This window comes from Carcharodon carcharias, chromosome 17 (genome assembly GCF_017639515.1).
Source record: "Carcharodon carcharias isolate sCarCar2 chromosome 17, sCarCar2.pri, whole genome shotgun sequence".
Lineage (NCBI taxonomy): Eukaryota > Metazoa > Chordata > Chondrichthyes > Lamniformes > Lamnidae > Carcharodon > Carcharodon carcharias.
Genome location: NC_054483.1, coordinates 1606917 through 1631546, shown reverse-complemented (window position 1 = coordinate 1631546; position 24630 = coordinate 1606917). Strand labels below are relative to the sequence as shown.

Sequence of the window (24630 nt, the reverse complement as noted above, 5' to 3'; positions counted from 1 at the left end):
GATCATTCTCTCAGGGTAAGTGAGGTCTGCATTGTTCACTCCGTCATCTCACTTAAAGGAAGTTAATACCACTGACCACTCTGTGCAAAGTTGAAACCAGGGCTGATTATTCAATACTGAGCCAGACAGTGTTGGATTACACAGGTGGGGAAAGATCCATCCCTATTTGTACAAGAGACCGGATACATTTCCAGCCCTTTGAAAGCACGAAATATTACCTCAGGGAATGTCATCTAACGCAAGAACACACACAGCCCAGGAAGTGAGTCACTACTATTTCCTACTTGCGCAATTGTACTTTTAGTGTCTCATCTTTTGTCTCCAGGCTTAGTGTATCCGGAAGAAATGGGGAAGCATAAACTCATGGAATTGTACAACACAGAAGGAAGCCACTTGGCCCATTGTGCCTGTGTCTTTGGAAGAGTGATTCAGTTGGTCCCACTCCTCTACTCCTTCCCTCTAACCTTGAAAATTTTACCTTTTTTAAGTATTTATCCAATTGCCTTTTGAAAGGTATTATTGAATCTGCTTCCACATATCTTACAGACAGTGCATTCCAGATCATGTCTCACTGTGTTTATAAAAACAAAATCTCCTCATCTTTCCTCTGGTTCTGTTGCCAATTATCTTAAATCTCTGCCGTCCCTCCACATTATGGAGTATCAATCCTACCTTGGCCAATGCATGTTCATCCCTGGCATAGGTGGATTTGCAGCCCCTGAGATGACCTGAACTGAGAAACAGTCTACAGCTGTTCCCATGATCGTGCTAAACATCAGCTGCTGCTGGAAGTCCATCAACTCAGTGCAAGATGTTCTTTGATCTTCCTGAAACTTCATAAAGTAGATGTCACAGAAAGATTATAGCACAGAAAGGGGTCACTCTGCCCGTCATGCCTGTGCTGGCCAAAAGCAAGACCCCCCACCCACCCCGCTCCCCTCCCCCAGCCTAATCCCACTTTCCAGCATTCGGTCTGTAGCCCTGCAGGTTACAACACTTGAGGTGCACATCCAGGCACCTTTTAAATGAGTTGCGCATTTCTGCCTTCACTTCCCTTTCAGGCAGTGAGTCCAGGACCCCCACCATCCCTCTAGGTGAAAACAAGGTTCTTCATCCCCACTCTAATCTTTCTACCAATCATTTTAAATCTGACAGAGGCCCGAACAATCCCCATCCACCACTACTCTCCTCCGTCTGGCTGAACTTGTTCTCTCACAGAACAATTTCTCCTTTAATTCCTCTCACTTCCTCCAATTAAACGGTTTGGCTATGGGTACTCACATGGGCCCCAGCTATGTCTGTCTCTTTATAGAGTATGTGGAACATTCCTTGTTCCAGTCCTACTCCGGCCCCCTTCCACAACTCTTTCTCCGGTACATCGATGATTACTTTGGTGCTGCTTCATGCTCTCGTCGTGAACTGGAAAAATTTATTAATTTCAATTTCCACCCCTCCATCACTTTCACATGGTCCATGTCTGACGCTTCCCTTCCCTTCCTTGACCTCTCGGTCTGAATTTCTGGTGATAAATTTTCCACCAATATCCATTACAAACCTACCGACTCCCACAGCTACTTCGACTACAGCTCCTCACACCCACTGCCGGTAACGACTCCATCCCATTCTCGCAGTTCCTTCACCTCCATTGTATCTGTTCTGATGATGCTTCCTTCAAAAACAGTTCCTCTGACATGTCCTCCTTCTTCCTTAACCGAGGTTTTTCACCCACGGTCGTTGACAGGGCCCTCAACTGAGTCCGGTCCATCACCCGCGCATCCGCCTTCACACCTTCTCCAACCCTCCCAGAAACATGATAGGGTCCCCCTTGTCCTCACTTATCACCCCACCAGCCTCCGCATTCAAAGGATCATCCTCCGCCATTTCCACCAACTCCAGCATGATGACACCACCAAACACATCTTCCCTTCACCCCCTCGGCTGCATTCCGTAGGGATCGTTCCCTCTGGGACACTCTGGTCCACTCCTCCATCACCCCCTACACCTCAACCCCCTACCACGGCACCTTCCCATGCAAACGCAGAATGTGTAAAACCTGCCCCTTTACTTCCCCTCTCCTCATCGTCCAAGCGCCTAAACACTCCTTTCAAGTGATGCAGCATTTCACTCGCACTTCACTCAGCTCCCAATGCGGTTTCCTCCACATTGGAGAGACCAAACGCAGACTGGGTGATCACTTTGCAGAACACATTTGGTCTGTCCGCAAGCATCACCCAGACCTCCCTGTCCCTTGCCATTTTAACACTCCACCCTGCTCTCATACCCACATGTCTGTCCTTGGCCTGCTGCATTGTTCCTGTGAAGCTCAACGCAAACTGGAGGAACAGCACCTCATCTTCCGACTAGGCACTATACAGCCTTCCGGACTGAATATTGAGTTCAACAATTTTAGATCATGAACTCTCTCCTCCATCCCCACCCCCTTTCCGATTTTCCCACTCCTTTTTGTTTAATCAATAACTTATGTAGATTTTTCTTTCCCACCTGTTTCCATTATTTTTAAATGTATTTCCATCCATTGTTTTATCTCTACCTTTTAGCCTATTTCAATCCCTTCCCCCCCCCCCCACCACACCCCCACTGGAGCTATCTGTACCTTGCTCGTCCTGCTTCCTCCCCATATTTAGCACATTCCATAGATAATATCACCACCTTCAACACCTCTTTGTCCTTTTGTCTGTGACATCTTTTGGTTGTCTTCACCTATCACTGGCCCTCTATCCAGCTCTACCTGTCCCACCCTCCCACCTTAAACCAGCTTATATTTCATCTCTCTTCTATTTTTACTTAGTTCTGTTGAAGTGTCTTACGGACTCGAAACGTTAACTGTGTTTCTCTCCGCAGATGCTGCCAGACCTGCTGTGTTTTTCCAGGTATTTTTGTTTTTACATTAAATCTGTCCCCTAGTCTGCTTGCTGGTCTCCCAGTGCAAATGGCAGTCATCAAGTGTTGCAGGCTGACACATTCCAAGCTCCAGGACTATGTGCTGAGGAACACACTTGGGGCAGCCAGTACAAAGTTTCACTGGTGAAAGGACATGGTCTAAGGCCCCCCACCATAGTACAGCAAGGGGCTGGTACCTGTGTAAAACCTCTCGGGCTGTATGCAAGAGAGAAAGTTTGACATGAGATGTAACTCTTATACAGTCAAAACAATTAAACCAAATTAACAAAATTGGGATAAATCAGGCATAGCCCCTAATTCAGGTCAGCTGTAAAATCCAAGAGCAAAGTTTAAAGGAAACTTACGAACATTAAACCAAAATGTGATTAAAGGGGTCAATAAAGCACGCCAGTCCCTTGACATGAGATGTAAATGTACATTATAAATACAACTTGTAATGGAAAGTGTAGTGAGGTACCTCATGCACTGGATTGAAAGACACTGACCTGTTTTGTAGTTTATCTCGTGCTAAATGTGAAATGTCTTGTATTGAGGCTTCACAATTTTTGTGACTAAAGTATATTTCTGAGGGGAAAAAATCTGAATCGAGAACCAGAAAGAAACATGCTACAGGTGCAGATGGAAAACTGTAAACTCGTCGGGTGAAAATAAGATGTCCAACTTTCAGCAGGAGGGTTACAGGAACATAGAGCAAGGGGACTAGGAATTGCAGTACAAAAATAAAAATACCTGGAAAAACTCAGCAGGTCTGGGAGTATCTGTGGAGAGGAACATAGTTAACATTTCGAGTCCAAATGACTCTTCAACAGAACTAAGGAAAAATAGAAAAGAGGTGAAATATAAGCTGGTTTAAGGGGGGTTGAGACAGGTAGAGCTGGATAGAGGGCCAGTGATAGGTGGGGATAACCAAAAGATGTCACAGACAAAAAGATAAAGAGGTGTTGAAGGTGGTGGTATTATCTAAGGAATGTGCTAAAGGTGACATTGAGGATCGAAAGCAGTACAAAGCAATGTACAGATAGCCCTAGTGGGGTAGGTGTGGGGGTGGGGTGAAGGTACAGATAGCCCTAGTGGGGGTGGGGTGGGGAAAAACTCAGCAGGTCTGGCAGCATCGGCGGAGAAGAAAAGAGTTGATGTTTAGAGTCCTTATCACCCTTCAACAGAACCTGTGCCTAGTTGGAAGTTCAGGTGCTGTTCCTCCAGTTTGCATTGAGCTTCACTGGAACAATGCAGCAGGCCAAGGACTGACATGTGTGTACGAGAGCGGGGTGGAGTGTTGAATTGTCAAGCGACAGGGAGGTCTGGGACATGCTTGCGGACAGACCGAAGGTGTTCCAGTCTGCGTTTGGTCTCTCCAATGTACAGGAAACCGCATTGGGAGCAGCGAATGCAGTAGACTAAGCTGAGGGGAGTGCAAATGAAATGCTGCTTCACTAGAAAGGAGGGTTTGGGCCCTTGGACAGTGAGGAGAGGGGAAGTAAAGGGGCAGGTGTTGCACCTCCTGGGGATACATGGGAATTTGCATTGGGAAGGGTTTGAGGTGTAGGGGGTGATGAATTGCAGTGATCGTCCGTGGTCTGGCTGGTTTTCCAGCATTGTTACACTCAATACATTACACTGCGGTGTTAAAATGAGAGCCAGGTACCATCAAAAATACCTGAGCTTTGTTTTTTAAATCTTCTCGATTTTCAAACTTTGGGTGGGTACAACAATTAATTTGGGAATATGCGCTAAGCTGAGGAACTTTTCAGAACCAACCACGCAATCATAAAATTTCCAACCACAAAAGGGAAGGGCAAACTCAAAGGGGCGGAGCATGTGGAACACACACACTGTATAAAAGGAGCGCTGAGGGCTGGTTGTGTGTAGAACGACACAGCAAGATATAACTCAAACAACTGATACGTTCAAACTGACCATGGACATAAGAGAGATGAGAACTGAAGTTGGATCTGTGACCATTCCAATGGTTGAGAATGAATCTCGCAGGTGAGATGATGGATTTATTTAATGTTTATATGCAAACTGAGTGATCATAGTCTCTCTCCCTCTCTAACCTGGATATGTTTGCAGCTGCAAACTGCAGAATACTTTTCTGTGATTTTTTCTTATCACAGGGAAAGTTTGGAGAAATGATTTGATGTTAGCAGGGCTTGACTGACCTCATGTTAAAATTTTTAATTGCATAGTTTATATTCCAGCCGTCGGGCTAAGAAATGGAGATGTGGGGAGTTCCACTGGTACGTTGATTCTCCATAATGTTAGTGGCAAAGCTTAGAGATTTATGAAGAAACTGCAATAATTTCCGAAAACAGAAAAAAACTAGCCTCTCGTTTTATGAGAAACAGCCGTGAAAGGAATTCTTCCTGCCCACACCTACCCAGCACCTGTAAAATCCCAGTCTGGTTCTGTGATCACCACCAGCAGCAGCAGCAGTGTGCATGTGGTGCAGCGGTCACTGTCTCCCTTTCATCCCCTTCCTGTACAATACTCCTGGCCTTCACGGTCACACAGGTGGTTGAGGAGTGCAAGAGATAGTTAGTGCGGATTCTGCGTGTGTATGTGCCATCACACTGCTCTTAACACCACAATGCGATAAGTGTATATTTCAAACTACAGTACCAGACACCAACAGAAGAGTGTTTTATATTTACTGTTGAACCAGCTGGTTGCTGCTTTCCTGTGTAAATCAGCCACTGAAGCCAAATTTAGCTTCTTTCATATAAGCTGACTGTGATGTTTGCTCTATCCACAGAACCCTCAGTTACAAATGCAACAAGGATTCACGTCTGACTTCTCCGACTGCCTGTCCCCAGATCAAGGTAAGAATCTTTCACTGCAATTCCATCAGACTGATATTGGGAGGGGGAGAACATGCATTCGGCTAAAGTGAGAGTAAACTTGAGTCAGTAAATGTTCAGCTCCTCTGAAAGAGCAGAATTCACAAAGCAAACCAGGGCACAGCAACTTGACAGTGCAGGGTTTGAATTCCCAGGACAACAGCTCATCTTTCCTGGTGTAATCTTTCCTGGTGTAATCTTTCCTGGTGTAATCTTTCCTGGTGTAATCTTTCCTGTTGTAATCTTTCCTGGTGTAATCCTTCCTGTTGTAATCTTTCCTGGTGTAATCCTTCCTGTTGTAATCTTTCCTGGTGTAATCCTTCCTGGTGTAATCTTTCCTGGTGTAATCCTTCCTGGTGTAATCTTTCCTGGTGTAATCTTTCATTTCGAGGCCCTTTTACAAGTAAGTTTGGCTGACATGAAAGGAATCTGCAAGATCTGATCCCACTCTCTCATTTTCACAGAGCCCCTTTCAAGAGACTTCACCCAAGCTAATGGAGACCAGCAGCGCCAGTTGCCAAGCAGAGCCAGAGAGTTACCAGCTGGAAATCACCAGCACATGCTCAGCTATCAGCACAGTTGGCAATGCCAGCCTCTCACTGGAACAGGCTGTCATGTTAGTCCTGGCTGTTGAGAAATTCAAAAAGAAATTGAAGCAGGCGTCTGGTGATGGCTGGGAATACGATGGAGACTCTTTCATGGACACTGACTTGCTGGGGAACTTCAGGGCGATCATCGAGGGTAAGACGTGCTTTCCCCTTCAGTGTTGCCTTTCTGTTAATGCTGACCTCGGTGTGGGGGTAGGGCGGTGTGTGACTTGGCGGGGGGATGGGTGTGGGTGTGGGGGTAGGGTGGTGTGTGACTTGGCGGGGGGATGGGTGTGGGTGTGGGGTTAGGGTGGTGTGTGACTTGGCGGGGGGGTGGGGGTGTGGGGGTAGGGCGGTGTGTGACTTGGCGGGGGGGTGTGGGTGTGGGTGTGGGGGTAGAGTGGTGTGTGACTTGGCGGGGGGGTGGGTGTGGGTGTGGGGGTAGGGCGGTGTGTGACTTGGCGGGGGTGTGGGTGTGGGGGTAGGGCGGTGTGTGACTTGGCGGGGGGATGGGGGTGGGGGTGTGGGGGTAGGGCGGTGTGTGACTTGGCGGGGGTGTGGGTGTGGGGGTAGGGCGGTGTGTGACTTGGCGGGGGGATGGGGGTGGGGGTGTGGGGGTAGGGCGGTGTGTGACTTGGCGGGGGTGTGGGTGTGGGGGTGTGGGTGTGGGGGTAGGGCGGTGTGTGACTTGGCGGGGGGATGGGTGTGGGTGTGGGGGTAGGGCGGTGTGTGACTTGGCGGGGGGTTGGAGGGGGTGGGGTGTGGGGGAGGGTGGAGGAGGGCACAACTTCCACTCACCAACCTGGCATCTGGGACCATCGTCGCCTGCCACTGGTGACTTGAGTGTTTCTGTTGATGGTGATCCTGAGTCCCAGGGAGAAGCCATCTCCTGGTAACTCAGGCTGGACATCGGACATGTCCTTATGCTGCCCCGCCCAGCAACAAATAGTAAAGAAAAGCAGTGGCCTGAGGGTTATTTTATGCTGATTCGTCTCCGCTCCCCAGCACTGGTGAATAAACCATTTAGATTTGTGCCCACAGAAGCCACCACCTGCAGCAGCTATGATGATGCTGAAAATGTGAGCAGCACTTACAGATTCATGTCGAGCGAACGCCGCCAGGTGAAGGATGATCAAGACAGATCCCTGATCCTCTCGGAGAATCTCCAGCTCCTGGCCATGACCTTGCAGCAGCCAAAGAATGCAGGTGGGTACATCTCAGCCCTTGTCCCTCTCTGCAGAAGTGAAAATAAGGGGAAAGTTGGTGGTGGGGATGTGGGGAGGGTGCGGGCGGGGACAAAGGATACCGGAGCTTCTCTTGACTCCCCCATTGGGCAGGCGCTGACCCTTGGCTGGGATGCAGGGATCATTTGAGCTCAGTATCTCACTCGAATGGGCCATTCGTAATGTGAGGCAAAAGTGTCATCAAGCCCTTGTGGCATTGTGTGGGCATGGCCATGCCTAACTAATGGGCATGCACAGCGAGTCCCTGACTCAGTTCCCTTGGCAGAGCAGGACTGAGACCAATTGCAATGCTCCTGTGACTGGTTTGGTTAGCCTGGACCTGATGACCAGCTGGTCTGCAAAGCTCACAAATGCTGCGACGATGCATTTGCCCAGTTAAAACTGGAGAGCTGCACTTCTATTCACCTTGCTCGCAATGTGCATTGACTACTGTACTAAAATGGGGCCTCTTTGATTTCCAGTTCAATTGGATATGAGGTACTACAAGACAGCTGCAGGCAATGACGTTGAAGGTTTGCCTGTTGTTCTGAAAATCAGCAGCCAGAACCTGTACCTCTCATGCACAGGACCACAAGACAGACCCATCATGCAGCTGGAGGTAAGAGATCCCACAAGTGCACACAGTTAACTGACAGGTGACAGTGGTGGTGAGACCCGGTACAGCCAGGGAGTCCAGTTGTTTTGGCAGGCATGTCATAGTCTAGAGCTATGGAAAGGAGAGGCTCCAGTTTTCTCTCCATCACCAGGAATCTCTCCTGCTCTTAACCACCTTGGTGGTACCACTATTAGTGTGTGTTGGAAGGATTTGCAGGTTGATACTTTATCTGTTAGGCCAAGCCATGAAAACAGCTTCTTTGGTCATCAAGGGCTGGGGTGGGAATTGAACCTGGAGCTTCTAGGCTCGGAGGCAGGGATATTACCCAATGCACCACGTGACCTTCTAGCTGACAAATAGACAGTCGCATATCATTGCTATCTTGAGGATCTGCCCGTTTGCCCTTGTTCATACCATACAAGCTGCATGTATCAGAGGACTCAGTCCCTGTTCCCTTCACTCTGGCTGTGAGCCCCTCCACGGGGTCCCTGGGAATTCTGGCTCTGCAGCCTTGGGAAGTCTCCTCCCACTGGGATATGGGTTCCACGGATGATGACCACAACTCATGTACTTCAAGGAGTCTGTCCAGAGCCCTAATATCAGGGCACCAGCCCTCACATTCACGCGAGTTGACTGCCCCCAGGAAAAAAAAGGGATGGTAACAGGATTAGGGCTAAATTCGCTCATATACTGCAGGCTCAGAACCATCAGCCCTTGTTCAGGAATCAGGCCTGATATGAAACCAACCGCAGCTCCCTCTCGTCAGAAATAGAATGGCATTTAACTTTGTCCTTTTCTTCTTGTTTCTCTTTGCACAGAAATGGGACCAGAATCTGCAGAATATCAGCAGCGCCACTGACCTGCTTCGATTTGTGTTCTTTAAGAAGGTCTTCAGCTCTGGCCTGCACTTTGAGCTTGAATCAGCCAAGTACCACGGCTGGTACATCAGCACCTCCAGAAAGAACAGGCAGCCTGTCGAAATGGATGAGAAGGAGAACCACAAGCGAATCACAGTTTTCACAGCTGACTGAGACCATCCCAGTCTCAGGACAGTTCAGAACCCAAACCAGAAATAGTTGGTTTAGAGAGAGAGTGTGTATGTACTAAGTACAGAATTTTAAATCCATTTGGATCAGATTAGTCTAATGGGTAGCTGATAAAATTGTCATTTCATTAAAACCTAACCAAAATAATTTATGTAAAAACATCAGTGAAGTACAGGTGGCAATATTTCCTACTGTTTTACACGTGTGTTATTTACATTTAAACTTGAGTGTGACTAAGTTGTCATGTTTTGTAACTTGAATGTAAGTAGTTGTTTATTTTTTAAAATATTTATTATTATTATTATTTAAATTCTTCATTAATTTATTACTGTACTGGATACAGTCTCTTCCTTTCTTGAATAAATTAAGTTATTTTTCAAACACTTTGGGTTCCATGTATATTTTTACACATTTCCATGAAAGTTTTGTTGGTACAGAAGAAAATGTGGAAGATCACAGCATCTCTGAATTGTAAAAAGCTGCCCCATTCCCTTAGACTCTTTGGAATATCCGCTGTTTCTTCATCTCCCACTTCTCTCACACTCTGTTGGATAACTCGTGAATGTTTTTCATCCAGTCCTGGGGACAAGGTTCGTTAAGGCCCAAAAAATAGGCACAGTGACGGGAATACACAATGAAGGTGCTGCTTGCTCATCTAAACGATTGCAGCAGGTTACAAGTGCTGTCCGCATGTCTCAGCATCCCCCTCACACTGAGCAAAATTTCACACTGATAACCAACTGTCAATCACTCCTCCCTGACTCACTGATTTGTAAGAGTCCCAGGGTTGAGCCGATTAACCCTTTCACCCTCCAGTTCCAAAATGATGCCAAGTGGTAATCCTTATTGGTGACAGTGGTTGGAATTTATTCAGTATAAGTAAGATTTGACACATGCTAATGCCTGAGCAGTGGAATGAAGACCCGACAATTACACAGCCCATTACGCCCTGCTTAGAAGTGTGATGTACACGTGACTACCTACCGGCCTGGCACCAATGGCCATGCCCGAGGTTCCATTGCCCCTCAGTATGGCATAAGTACTCACTCCACCTGGGACCCTCCACCCGGGATCAACTGCAGAATGGCCCCAATCCCCCAGCCAAATGCATCTACACCTGAAGTGCTTAGGGAATCTTTTCTTCACCTTACCTACACTGCAACGTCTATGGTGACAGACTGAATGCAATCAATGGTTTGATATTGTCCAATTATAAGACATGTTTTCCTCAGAGAAGGCAAGGTTGTGAGGTGATTTGATCATGAGCGGTCTGGATAGAGTAGATAGGGAGAAACTGTTCCGATTGGTGGCAGGAGCATGAATGAGAGGGCACAGATTTAAGAAAGGGGTGAAATATAAGCTGGTTTAAGGTGTGTGGGGGTGGGGGGGGAGGGCGGTTGGGTGGGGGGAGAGAAGTGGAGGGGGGGGTGTGGTTGTAGGGACAAACAAGCAGTGATAGAAGCAGATCATCAAAAGATGTCACAGACAACAGAACAAAAGAACACATAGGTGTTCAAGTTGGCGATATTATCTTAACGAATGTGTTAATTAAGAATGGATGGTAGTGCACTCAATGTATAGTTCTAGTGGGGGTGGGGCAGCATAAAAGATTTAAAAATATTTAAAAATAATGGAAATAGTTCGGAAAAGAAAAATCTATATAATTTGTTGGAAAAAACAAAAGGAAGGGGGAAGAAAGAGAAAGGGGGTGGGGATGGAGGAGGGAGCTCACGACCTAAAGTTGTTGAATTCAATATTCAGTCCGGAAGGCTGTAAAGTGCCTAGTCGGAAGATGAGGTGTTGTTCCTCCAGTTTGCGTTGGGCTTCACTGGAACAATGCAGCAAGCCAAGGACAGACATGTGGGCAAGAGAGCAGGGTGGAGTGTTAAAATGGCAAGCGACAGGGAGGTTTGGGTCATTCTTGCGGACAGACCGCAGGTGTTCTGCAAAGCGGTCGCCCAGTTTATGTTTGGTCTCTCCAATGTAGAGGAGACCACATTGGGAGCAATGAATGCAGTAGACTAAGTTGGGGGAAATGCAAGTGAAATGCTGCTTCACTTGAAAGGAGTGTTTGGGCCCTTGGACGGTGCGGAGAGAGGAAGTGAAGGGGCAGGTGTTTCATCTTTTGCGTGGGCATGGGGACGTGCCATAGGAGGGGTTTGAGGAGTAGGGGGTGATGGAGGAGTGGACCAGGGTGTCACGGAGGGAGCGATCCCTACGGAATGCCGATAGGGGGGCTGAAGGTAAGATGTGTTTGGTGGTGGCATCATGCTGGATTTGGTGGAAATTGCGGAGGATGGTCCTTTGAATGCGGAGCCTGGTGGGGTGATAAGTGAGGACAAGGGGGACCCTATCATGTTTCTGGGACGGAGGAGAAGGCATGAGGGCGGATGCGCAGGAGATGGGCTGGACACGGTTAAGGGCCCTGTCAACGACGTGGGTGGAAAACCTCGGTTAAGGCAGAAGGAGGACATATCAGAGGAACTGTTTTTGAAGGTAGCATCATCGGAACAGATGCGCCAGAGGCGAAGGAACTGAGAGAATGGGATGGAGTCCTTACAGGAAGCGGGGTGTGAGGAGCTGTAGTCGAGATAGCTCTGGGAGTCAGTGGGTTTGTAATGGATATTGGAGGACATTCTATCACCAGAGATTGAGACCAAGAGGTCAAGGAAGGGAAGGGAAGAGTCAGAGATGGACCATGTGAAAATGATGGAGTGGTGGAGATTGGAAGCAAAATTAATACATTTTTCCAAGTCCCAACGAGAGCATGAAGCAGCACCGAAGTAATCATCGATGTACCGGAGAAAGAGTTGTTGGAAGGAGGCCGGAGTAGGACTGGAACTAGGAATGTTCCACATATCCCATAAAGAGACAGGCATAGCTGGGGCCCATGCGGGTACCCATAGCCACACCTTTTATTTGGAGGAAGTGAGAGGAGTTAAAGGAGAAATTGTTCAGTGTGAGAACAACTTCAGCCAGACGGAGGAGAGTAGTGGTGGATGGGGATTGTTTGGGCCTCTGTTCGAGGAAGAAGCTAAGGGCCCTCAGACCATCCTGGTGGGGGATGGAGGTGTAGAGGGATTGGACGTCCATGGTGAAGAGGAAGTGGTTGGGGCCAGGGAACTGGAAATTGTTGATGTGACGTAAGGTGTCAGAGGAATCACGGATGTAGGTGGGAAAGGACTGGACAAGGGGAGAGAGAAGGGAGTCAAGATAACGAGAAATGAGTTCTGTTGTGCAGGAGCGATCTGAGACGATCAGTCTACCGGGACAGTTCTGTTTGTGGATTTTGGGTAGGAGGTAGAAGCGGGCCGTCTGAGGTTGGGCAACTATCAGGTTGGAAGCTGTGGGAGGAAGATCCCCAGAGGAGATGAGGTCAGTGACAGTCCTGGAAACAATGGCTTGATGTTCAGTGGTGGGGTCATGGTCCAGGGAGAGGTAGGAGGAAGTGTCTCCGAGTTGACGCTCAACCTCCGTGAGGTAGAGGTCAGTGCGTCAGACGACAACAGCACCGCCCTTGTCAGCGGGTTTGATGATGATGTCAGGGTTGGACCTGAGAGAATGGAGTGCAGTAAGTTCAGAGAGAGACAGATTAGAATGGGTGAGAGGACCAAAGAAATTGAGACGACTAATGTCACGCCGACAGTTCTCAATGAAAAGATCGAGAGAAGGTAAGAATCCAGAGGGAGGGGTCCATTGGAGGGAGAATATTGGACGTGTGTGAAAGGATCCGTTGAACTGGGAGAGGACTCCTGCCCAAAGAAGCGAGCACGGAGACGAAGACGGCAGAAGAAGAGTTCAGCATCGTGCCGACACCAAAATTCATTGAGATGAGGGTGTAAGGGTATGAAACTAAGTCCTTTGCTGAGCACTGAACGTTCAGCATCGGAGAGGGGAAGGTCAGGGGGTATAGTGAATACACGGCTGGGGCTGTGATTGGAAGATGGGGTGGGGACGGAGGGACAGGCAGGGGTGGAGGGTCCTAGATGGGTGTTGATGTCGATGAGTTGTTGGAGCTTGCGTTCCTTAGCACTTGAGAGAAAGAGAAAAAGTTTCTTGCTGAGGCGTCGGATGAGACGAAGAGTAAAATGAAACAGGGGGCACGTGCAGCTTTGAAAAAGGGTACGGCGGTGCTGCTGGAGGGAGAGGTCGAGTGTGTTCATATGGCGGCGCATGGCACTGAGAGTGGATTTCAGAATGTGACGGGAACAGCAGTCCGAGAAACGTTTTATGTCCCGGAGATACCTGTAATCCTGGCTGGGTTCGAAACATGAGGGGTGGAATTTCAGTTGAAATCCACGTGGGGTAAGTCAGAGATGGAGACAGTCACTGAGAAAGGAGATATGGCTGTGAAAGCGGGTTTTAGTAAACACCTTGTCAAACACCAGGAGAGAAATGGAAAGCAATGAAGGTGAGCAAGGCAAAAGAGAATAACGGAAATCTTGTCGCAGAGACGAACAGAACTTCTTCAATGAGGTAGGCATTTCTTGAAGAGCAGTGGTAGTCAATTAAACAAAGAGATAAAAACAAAAAAACTGCGGAAGCTGGACATCCAAAACAAAAACAAAAACAGAATTACCGGGAAAAACTCAGCAGGTCTGGCAGCATCGGCGGAGAAGAAAAGAGTTGACATTTCGAGTCCCCATGACCCTTCAACAGAACTTGAGTGAATCCAAGAAAGGGGTGAAATATAAGCTGGTTTAAGGTGTGCGGGGGTGGTGGGGGGGGTGGGTGGGGGGAGAGATAGAGAAGTGGAGGGCGTTGGTGTGGTTGCAGGCAAAAGCAGTGATAGAAGCAGAACATCAAAAGATGTCACAGACAACAGAACAAAAGAACACATAGGTGTTCAAGTTGGCGATATTATCTTAAAGAATGTGTTAATTAAGAATGGATGGTAGTGCACTCAGGGTATAGCTCTAGTGGGGGTGGGGTAGCATAAAAGATTTAAAACTATTTAAAAATAACGGAAATAGATCGGAAAAGAAAAATCTATATAATTTATTGGAAAAAACAAAAGGAAGGGGGAAGAAACAGAAAGGGGGTGGGGATGGGGGAGGGAGCTCAAGACCTAAAGTTGTTGAATTCAATATTCAGTCCGGAAGGCTGTAAAGTGCCTAGTCAGAAGATGAGGTGTTGTTCCTCCAGTTTGCGTTGGGCTTCACTGGAACAATGCAGCAAGCCAAGGACAGACATGTGGGCAAGAGAGCAGGATGGAGTGTTAAAATGGCAAGCGACAGGGAGGTTTGGGTCATTCTTGCGGACAGACCGCAGGTGTTCTGCAAAGCGGTCGCCCAGTTTACGTTTGGTCTCTCCAATGTAGAGGAGACCACATTGGGAGCAACGAATGCAGTAGACTAAGTTGGGGGAAATGCAAGTGAAATGCTGCTTCACTTGAAAGGAGTGTTTGGGCCCTTGGACGGTGAGGAGAGAGGAAGTAAAGGGGCAGGTGTTACATCTTTTGCGTAGGCATGGGGTGGTGTCATAGGTGGGGGTTGAGGATTAAGGGGTGATGGAGGAGTGGAGAAGGGTGTCCCAGAGGGAACGATCCCTACGGAATGCCGATATGTGGGGTGAAGGGAAGATGTGTTTGGTGGTGGTATCATGATGGAGTTGGCGGAAATGGTGGAGGATGATCCTTTGAATGCGGAGGCTGGTGGGGTGATAAATGAGGACAAGAGGGACCTTATCATGTTTCTGGGAGGGAGGAGAAGGCGTGAGGGCGGATGCGATGTTGATGGGGCCGGACACGGTTGAGGGCCCTGTTAACAACCGTGGGTGGAAAACCTCGGTTAAGGAAGAAGGAGGACATGTCAGAGGAACTGTTTTTGAAGGTAGCATCATCGGAACAGATGCGACGGAGGCGAAGGAACTGAGAGAATGGGATGCAGTCCTTACAGGAAGCGGGGTGTGAGGAGCTGTAGTTGATGTAGCTGTGGGAGTCGGTAGGTTTGTAATGGATATTGATGGACATTCTATCGCCAGAGATTGAGACAGAGTGGTCAAGGAAGGGAAGGGAAGTGTCAGAGATGGAACATGTGAAAATGATGGAGGGGTGGAGATTGGAAGCAAAATTAATAATTTTTTCGAAGTTCCGACGAGAGCATGAAGCAGCACCGAAGTAATCATCGATGTACCGGAGAAAGAATTGCGTGTGCAGGGTTACAGGGAGAAGGTGGGAGAATGGCACTCGGTGAATTGCTCATTCAAAGAGCTGATGCAGGCACAATTAGCTGAATGGCCTCGGTCAGTGATGTAAACATTCTGTGATTCTGTCATGTAGCCATCTACCAGTCCAGATCAGGTCAGTGTTCAGTCATCTGTTTTCCCACACTCGACCCTCGTCAGCTAGTAAACATACCAAAGAAGTTCAATAATCTCACATGGGCAGTCAAGGTCAGTCAATTCCTTCACAAAAGCCATATCATACCAACTGCACCAGCAGCCTCACACACTGCTCAATACCTACCTACAATATCTATCACTCACAATGCATCACTCACATTCACAAGGCAGCGGACAGGCTTTGGGGTGTCAGGAGGTGAGTACCTTGCTGCAGAATACTCAGGCTTGCTGACCCGCTTTACTAGCCAGAGTATTTATATGGCTGGTCCAGTTCAGTTTCAATGGTAAGCCCCCAGGAAGTTGATGGTGGAGGATTTGGCAATGATAATTCCATTGAATGTCAAGAGACGATGATTAGATTCTCTCTTGTTGAGATGGTCATTGCCTGTGTCATAAAAATATGATGATTTTCATTATATTATTGTGATCTATTATAAAACTGGGTTCATAGTGGGGTTTGGAGCACTTTCTCTGTGTCGATGTGTGTGGGGGATTTAATTGAATGGACACAGCTGGCCTGGAGGTTTTGAGTTATCAACAACCAGCTAGGCTTGAAATGCTAAATACGTAAACATGGCTGAAGTTTTATAATGTGAGGTGTGAGGATCATTTGCATTTTTAGATAAATTAGAGTACTTTGAATTTCAAAGAGATGGTAAGGTGTTCCACCCAATCAGAAGAAGCTAAGCCAAACACTGTGTTTATTTCTCCCAAAGGTTACTGATAAAATTAGTACTATGACAGATTTATATTATGAGAAAAGCAAAGATGCAAAGATACATTGGAACAATGGAATTTGCATTAAAAAGGGAGAAACATGTATAAAGGAGATCAGGCTATGCGTAAGAGGAGAAGGCCTTCTAAGATCTAGCACAAGTGTGAAAAGCCTCCAGCCTCTGGGATCAAGTTGCTGTCTACAGGAACTGAAGCTGAGAAAGCTCATTTTGAACGTGACTGTCCAGGGTATTGTGTTGCTTTACCTGGGTCTTTTTAAATCTATTTGTTTTTACTGTTGCCTTAACGGAGGTTGAACTGGGAGTCAGATTAATTGGGGCTTTTAGAAGTTATTAAAAGAGCAATTTATAGACTTATGTATGAGCTTGAAAACTTTGCTTTTGTTAATAAATGTTTAATTTAGTTTTCTGAAAACCTCTGAATTCATGGTAGACTCATTACTTCTGAATTCAAGGCACAAATCTTGTAATTAAATACAAATTGCAAAACAGTTGTGACCACGTGATCAAGTTTCTCTGGGGGATTTGACCAATGTGACACGCATCATAAGCCAAACCTGGCACTTGTGGCACTTGTTACTTGCAGCCCAAGCCTGAATGTTGTCCAGGTCTTGATGCATACGGGCACAAACTCCTTCAGCATCTGAGGAGTGGTGAATGGTGCTGAACATTGTGCATTCATCAGAAAACATCCATACTTCTGACATTGTGCATTCATCAGAAAACATCCCTACTTCTGACCTTATGATGGTGGGAAGGTGACTGATGAAGCAGCTGAAGATGGTTGAGTCTAGGACACTACCCTGAGGAACTCCTGCAATGATGTCCAAGGGCTGAGATGATTGGTCTCTAACAACCACAATTAACTTCCTTTGAGCTCAATTTGACTTCTTGCAAATACTCAGGAAATGCAACCTGCAGGTGGGGAGCTACATGTGATCAAGGAAGAACAGACTGATGATGATGAAACACCATCACTCACTCACACAATCACAGTGACCAGATCAAGTGCTAACACTTTGTGTGTTTTATAAGATAGCTTTGAAGTTGGGTGTGTATGTGGTGAACTTCATTGAATCACTGCCTAATGAAGTGTCCCAATGGGGCTCAATGCATGTTCGAGGAAGAGCACTTCGTCTTTTGATTGGGCACTTAACAGCCTTCTAGACTCAAAATTCAGTTCAACAATGGCAGACTGTATCCTCTGTGCACCCGCTTTGGTTAATTTTCCTTACATGTGTCAGCCTTAATCTTGCTGTTTCTTGCTTTTGCTTTTGTTGATCATTCTGCCATTGACACCTCCTCCAGAATCATCTTTTCTTAATTTGCTTGTTTCATTGACACTCCCTTTGGCCCTGCCACAACAACTCTTTCATGAGTTGATATCTCCCATCTTCTGCCCTGTCACAGACAATCCTTTTTCTTTGTTAATCCACTCTTGTCCCAATTCACTTGTTGAAGATCTATTGCATCTCTAACTTTTCACAATTCTCATGCAAGGCTGTTGGCCTGAAATGTTACCTCTGTTTTTTACCTAACAGGTGTTTAGAATTTGAAATGCATTGTCGGCACAGGTGATGGATTCAGTTGTAGAATTCAAAGGGAATTGGGTAAGTACTTTGTTAAGGGGAAGTAAAGGAATACAGTAGTGGTCAAGGGACTTGACTTAACATATCCCAGCATGCAAAAACCATAACTGCTAAGTAGTTAACATTTAAAGTTCAAGCTGTGACAGAGAGAATGTTGAATCTTGCACATTCTCAGGAATTGCAAGCATCAGCAAGGCCAGATTGGGCGATGAAGAATGAAAATATGGAAGATTGGGAGTCTTGGGAGTTAGACTGCAGTCAGAGAATGGTAATAATATAGATTAAGTGTGCTCTTCAACAGTTAGGGGAAGGACAGATGGTCCCAGCTTAAATAAGAAGGCAGTGCTCTGCCTGGGTGAAGGTGGGGTCAGATGCTGCATGTACCTTTGTACCAACGACTTGTCTGTTCAATGTAAACCTATATGTTGAAGAGATAGAAATCTGGAAACTGTTCTTGTACGTGACCAATAATGTATAAATATGATGAACACTTGTAGTTTAGCAGAGTACTGTCTCAAGCTGCATTGAGATGGTGCCCTCCTTGCAATTGCTTGAATAAACGATTGTAACCTGTACCTGAGTCTCCTGTGGTCTGTTCATCAAAGACACCACAACAACTTAAAGTAGCAAAATTTAAAAGGATATGGGGGTAGGGGTTAAAAGCAAAATACTGCGGATGCTGGAAATCTGAAACAAAAACAGAAAATGCTGCAAAACCTCAGTCGATCTAACAGCATCTGTGGAGAGATGAAGAGAGTTAACGTTTCGAATCCGTATGACTCTCCTTTCAACCGATGTGAATAAATTTAGTGCCTTGACCTTTCTTCACAAACCTAATCTCCTTTCCATTGCTTCCCCGTATTTTCAGCAATTTGGGGACACAAGAGTCAAAATGAGGAAAGAACATTAAAAATTTTCTTCCAGAGGAAATCTTTCCCCATGCCATCCAACAACAGAGTCTTTGCCTCTCAATTTGTTTCACTTTATTTGTTCTTGGGATGTGAGCATCTCTGGCAAGCCCAGCATTTGTTGCCCATCCCTAATTGCCCTTGAACTGAGTGCCTTGCTAAGGCGACTTCAGAGAGAAGTTAAGAGTCAACCACATTGCTGTGTGTCTGGAGTCACATGTAGGCCACAACGGGTAAGTACAACAGCTTTCCTTTCCTGAAGAGCATTGCTGATGAGTTTTTGTGACACTCTGGTAGTTTCACGATCATCGTTACCAAGATTGGCATTTAATTCCAGATTTATTAATTAATTCAATTTAAATTCCCCCACCCTGCACCCCCCCCTCTCATAGTGGGATTCAAACTCCTGATTCCTATCCAAATAACATTACCACTATGCTACCATCTCCATGGGTTATATCATATGGACTTTCCAGTCACCTATAAATAATAGATAATATCAGGCTAACCACGACTCTATGAACATTTACACAGGTTGGGATGAATTTACACATGAGCAGGGAACCCACAACAAGTGATATCATATCGCTCTCAAGTTATAAACTTGGCGCAATATTCAATTCAACTGCCTGCTTTAGAAAACTGAAAACTGAATATAATGTGTGTCTTGTAATGCTCATCAAAACCCAATTACCGCAACTGCACCCCAAACACCTGTCAATGTGTGATGCAACTGCTCACAGTGTGAGCTGAGAAAGCTTATTTTACATGAGGTTACTGAGCTCATAGTGAAATGGCATGCCTCAGTTTCATGGGATCATTCTCTCAGGGTAAGTGAGGTCTGCATTGTTCACTCCGTCAACTCACTTAAAGGAAATTAATACCACTGACCACTCTGTGCAAAGTTGAAACCAGGGCTGATTATTCAATACTGAGCCAGATACTATTACCTGGAAAAACTCAGCAGCATCTGAGGAAAAGAAAAGAGTTTACGTTTCGAGTCCTCATGACCCTTCAACAGAACTGGGTGAATCCAAGGAGGGGGTGAAATATAAGCTGGTTTAAAGCCGGGAGGGTTGGGCGGGGTGGTGGGGGGGGTGGATGGGGGTGGTTGGGTGGGGGGAGAAAAGTGGAGGAGGGTGTGGTGTGGTTGTAGGGACAAGCAAGCAGTGATAGGAGCGGATAATCAAAAGATGTCACAGACAAAAGAACAAAAGAACACAGAGTTGTTGAAGGTGGTGATGTTATCTAAATGAATGTGCTAATTAAGAATGAATAGTAGGGCACTCAATGTATAGCTCTAGTGGGGGTGGGGTGGGCATAAAAGCTTTAAAAATAATGGAAATAGGTAGGAAAAGAAAAATCTATATAAATAATTGGAAAAAAACAAAAGGAAGGGGAAAGAAACAGAAAGGGGGTGGGGATGGAGGAGGGAGTTCAAGATCTAAAGTTGTTGAATTCAATATTCAGTCTGGAAGGCTGTAATGTCCCTAGTCGGAAGATGAGGTGCTGTTCCTCCAGTTTGCGTTGGGCTTCACTGGAACAATGCAGCAAGCCAAGGACAGACATTTGGGCAAGAGAGCAGGGTGGAGTGTTAAAATGGCAAGCGACAGGGAGGTTTGGGTCATTCTTGCGGACAGACCGCAGGTGTTCTGCAAAGTGGTCACCCAGTTTACGTTTGGTCTCTCCAATGTAGAGGAAACCGCATTGGGAACAACGAATGCAGTAGACTAAGTTGGGGGAAATGCATGTGAAATGCTGCTTCACTTGAAAGGAGTGTTTGGGTCCTTGGACGGTGAGGAGAGAGGAAGTGAAGGGGCAGGTGTTGCATCTTTTGCGTGGGTATGGGGAGGTGCCATAGGCGGGGGTTAAGGAGTAGAGGTTGATGGAGGAGTGGACCAGGGTGTCCCGGAGGGAGCGATCCCTATGGAATACCGCCGCGGGGGTGAGGGGAAGATGTGTTTGGCGGTGGCATCATGCTGCAGTTGGCGGAAATGGCGGAGGATGATCCTTTGAATGCGGAGGCTGGTTGGGTGATAAGTGAGGACAAGGGGGACCTTATCATGTTTCTGGGAGGGAGGTGAAGGCGTGAGGGTGGATTCCCTAACCCTAACCCCCACCCAACTCACCCCCACCCCTCCATCTTAACCCAGCTTTTATTTTACTCCTCTCCTTGGATTCTCCCAGTTCTGTTGAAGGCTCATGAGGACTCGAAAAGTCACTCTTTTCTTCTCCACCGATGCTGCCAGACCTGTTGAGTTTTTCCAGGTAATTTGGTTTTTCTTTTGGATTTCCAGCATCTGCAGTTTTTTGGTTTTATCTCTTTGTTTAATTGACTGTCACTGCTCTTCAAGAAATGCCTACCTTGAAGAAGTTTTGTTCCTCTCTGCGACAAGATTTCCATAACTCTCTTTTGCCTTGTTCACCTTCATTGCTTTCCATTTCTCTCCTGGTGTTTGACAAGGTGTTTACTAAAACCCGCTTTCACAGCCATATCTCCTTTCTCAGTGACTTTCTTCGTCTCCGACTTACCCCACATGGATTTCAACTGAAATTCCATTCCTCTTGTTTCGAACCCAGCCAGGATTACAGGTATCTCCGGGACATAAAACGTTTCTCGGACTGCTGTTCCCGTCACATTCTGAGATCCACACTCAGTGCCATGCGCCGCCATATGAACACACTCGACCTCTCCCTCCAGCAGCACCACCGTACCCTTTTTCAAAGCTGCGCGTGCCCCTAGTTTCATTTTATTCTTCATCTCATCCGACGCCTCAGCAAGAAACTTTTTCTCTTTCTCTCAAGTGCTAAGGAACGCAAGCTCCAACAACTCATCGACACCAACACCCATCTAGGACCCTCCACCCCTGCCTGTCCCTCCGTCCCCACCCCATCTTCCAATCCCAGCCCCAGCCGTGTATTCACTATACCCCCTGACCTTCCCCTCTCCGATGCTGAACGTTCAGTGCTCAGCAAAAGACTTAGTTTCATAACCTTCCACCCTCATCTCAATGAATTTCGGGCTCGGCACGATGCTGCACTCTTCTTCCGTCGTCTTCGTCTCCGTGCTCACTTCTTTGGGCAGCAGTCCTCTCCCCCTTCAATGGATCCTTTCGTCCACCTCCAATATTCCACCTCCACCTGGACCCCTCCCTCTGGATTCTTACCTTTTCTTGATCTTTACAATGAGAACTGTCGGCGCGACATTAGTCGTCTCAATTTCATTGCGCCTCTCAAACATTCCAATCGGTCTCTCTCTGAACTTACTGCGCTCCGTTCTCTCAGGTCCAACCCTGACATTGTCATCAAACCCGCTGACAAGGGTGGTGCTGTTGTTGTCTGGCGCACTGACCTCTACCTCGCGGAGGCTGATCATCAACTCACAGACACTTCCTCCTACCTCTCCCTGGACCATGACCCCACCACTGAACATCAAGCCATTGTTTCCAGGACTGTCACTGACTTCATCTCCTCTGGAGATCTTCCTCCCACAGCTTCCAACCTGATAGTCGCCCAACCTCAGACGGCCCGTTTCTACCTTCTACCCAAAATCCACAAACAGAACTGTCCCGGTAGACCGATCGTCTCAGCTTGCTCCTGCCCCACAGAACTCATTTCTCGTTATCTTGACTCCCTTCTCCCTCCCCTTGTCCAGTCCCTTCCCACCTACATCCGTGATTCCTCTGACACCTTACGTCACATCAACAATTTCCAGTTCCCTGGCCCCAACCACTTCCTCTTCACCATGGACGTCCAATCCCTCTACACCTCCATCCCCCACCAGGATGGTCTGAGAGCCCTTAGCTTCTTCCTCGAACAAAGGCCCGAGCAATCCCTATCCACCACTACTCTCCTCCGTCTGGCTGAACTTGTTCTCACGCTGAACAATTTCTCCTTCAACTCCTCTCACTTCCTCCAAATAAAAGGTGTGGCTATGGGTACCCGCATGGGCCCCAGCTATGCCTGTCTCTTTATGGGATATGTGGAACATTCCTTGTTCCAGTCCTACTCCGGTCCCCTTCCACAACTCTTTCTCCGGTACATCGATGATTACTGCGGTGCTGCTTCTTGCTCTCGTCGGGACTTGGAAAAATGTATTAATTTTGCTTCCAATCTCCACCCCTCCATCATTTTCACATGGTCCATCTCTGTCACTTCCCTTCCCTTCCTTGACCTCTCTGTCTCAATCTCTGGTGATAGACTGTCCTCCAATATCCATTACAAGCCTACCGACTCCCACAGCTACCTCGACTACAGCTCCTCACACCCCGATTCCTGTAAGGACTTCATCCCATTCTCAGTTCCTTCACCTCCGTTGTGCCTGTTCTGATGATGCTACCTTCAAAAACAGATCCTCTGACATGTCCTCCTTTTCCTTAACCGAGTTTTTCCACCCACGGTCGTTGACAGGGCCCTCAACCGTCTCCGGCCCATCTCCCGCACATCCGCCCTCATGCCTTCTCCTCCATCCCAGAAACATGATAGGGTCCCCCTTGAACTCACTCATCACCCCACCATCCTCCACATTCAAAGGATCATCCTCCACCATTTCCGCCAACTCCAGCATGATGCCACCACCAAACACTTCTTCCCTTCACCCCACCAATATCGGCATTCCATAGGGATCACTCCCACCGGGACACCCTGGTCCACTCCTCCATCACCCCCTACTCCCCAACCCCCACCTCTGGCACCTCCCCATGCCCACGCAAAAGATGCAACACCTGCCCCTTCACTTCCTCTCTCCGCACCGTCCAATGGCCCAAACACTCCTTTCAAGTGAAGCAGCATTTCACTTGCATTTCCCCCAACTTAGTCTACTGCATTCGTTGCTCCCAATGTGGTCTCCTCTACATTGGAGAGACCAAATGCAAACTGGGCGACTGCTTTGCAGAACACCTGCGGTCTGACCTCAAGAATGACCCACACCTCCCTGTCGCTTGCCATTTTAACACTCCACCCTGCTCTCTTGCTCACATGTCTGTTCTTGGCCTGCTGCATTGTTCCAGTGAAGCCCAACGCAAACTGGAGGAACAACACCTCATCTTCCGACTAGGCACTTTACAGCCTTCCAGACTGAATATTGAATTCAACAACTTTAGATCTGGAACTCCCTCCTCCATCCCCACCTCCTTTCTGTTTCTTTCCCCTTCCTTTTGTTTCTTCCAATAATTTATAAAGATTTTTCTTTACCCACCTATTTCCATTATTTTTAAATCTTTCATGCCCTCCCCACCCCCACTAGAGCTATACCTTGAGTGCCCTACCATCCATTCTTAATTAGCACATTTGTTTGGATAATATCACCAAATTCAACAACTCTGTGTTCTTTTGTTCTTTTGTCTGTGACATCTTTTGATTATCTGCACCGATCACTGCTTGCTTGTCCCTACAACCACACCAACCCCCTCCATTTATCTCCCCCCCCCCCCAACGCCGCACCTTAAACCAGCTTATATTTCACCCCTCTCCTAGATTCATCTAGTTCTGCTGAAGGGTCATGAGGGCTCGAAACTTCAAATCTTTTCTTCTCCGCCGATGCTGCCAGACCTGCTGAGTTTTTCTAGGTAATTCTGTTTTTGATTTGGATTTCCAGCATCTGTAGATTTTTGTTTTTATCTCTGAGCCATATAATGTTGGATTGCACAGGTGGGGACACCATGGTTTGCATTTTTGAAAGATCCATCCTTATTTGTACAAGAGACCGGATACATTTCCAGTCCTTTGAAAGCACGAAACATTACCTCAGGGAATGTCATCTAACGCAAGAACACACACAGCCCAGGAAGTGAATCACTCCTTTTTTCTACTTGTGCAATTGTA

At 47.1% G+C, this 24630-nt stretch overlaps 1 protein-coding gene across 1 annotated transcript; it reads left to right on the top strand.

Moving 5' to 3' along the window:
* The first annotated feature begins 4753 nt into the window (after positions 1 to 4753).
* On the top strand, positions 4754 to 9550 carry LOC121289937 (interleukin-1 beta-like). Its single transcript, XM_041209937.1, has 6 exons — positions 4754 to 4911; positions 5678 to 5744; positions 6227 to 6503; positions 7391 to 7555; positions 8055 to 8191; positions 9007 to 9550. Exons 1-6 carry the CDS (start codon positions 4841 to 4843, stop codon positions 9217 to 9219), a joined length of 930 nt encoding a protein of 309 aa, XP_041065871.1. The 5' UTR covers positions 4754 to 4840; the 3' UTR covers positions 9220 to 9550.
* Positions 9551 to 24630: the final 15080 nt, after the last annotated feature.

Bases quoted from the DNA above. Each gene is read 5' to 3' on its own strand.
- LOC121289937 (XM_041209937.1), top strand. From the start codon at position 4,841: ATGGACATAAGAGAGATGAGAACTGAAGTTGGATCTGTGACCATTCCA. The intron at 5,745-6,226 runs GTAAGAATCTTT...TCATTTTCACAG, and splicing joins CTGCCTGTCCCCAGATCAAG to AGCCCCTTTCAAGAGACTTC. The intron at 6,504-7,390 runs GTAAGACGTGCT...TTGTGCCCACAG, and splicing joins CTTCAGGGCGATCATCGAGG to AAGCCACCACCTGCAGCAGC.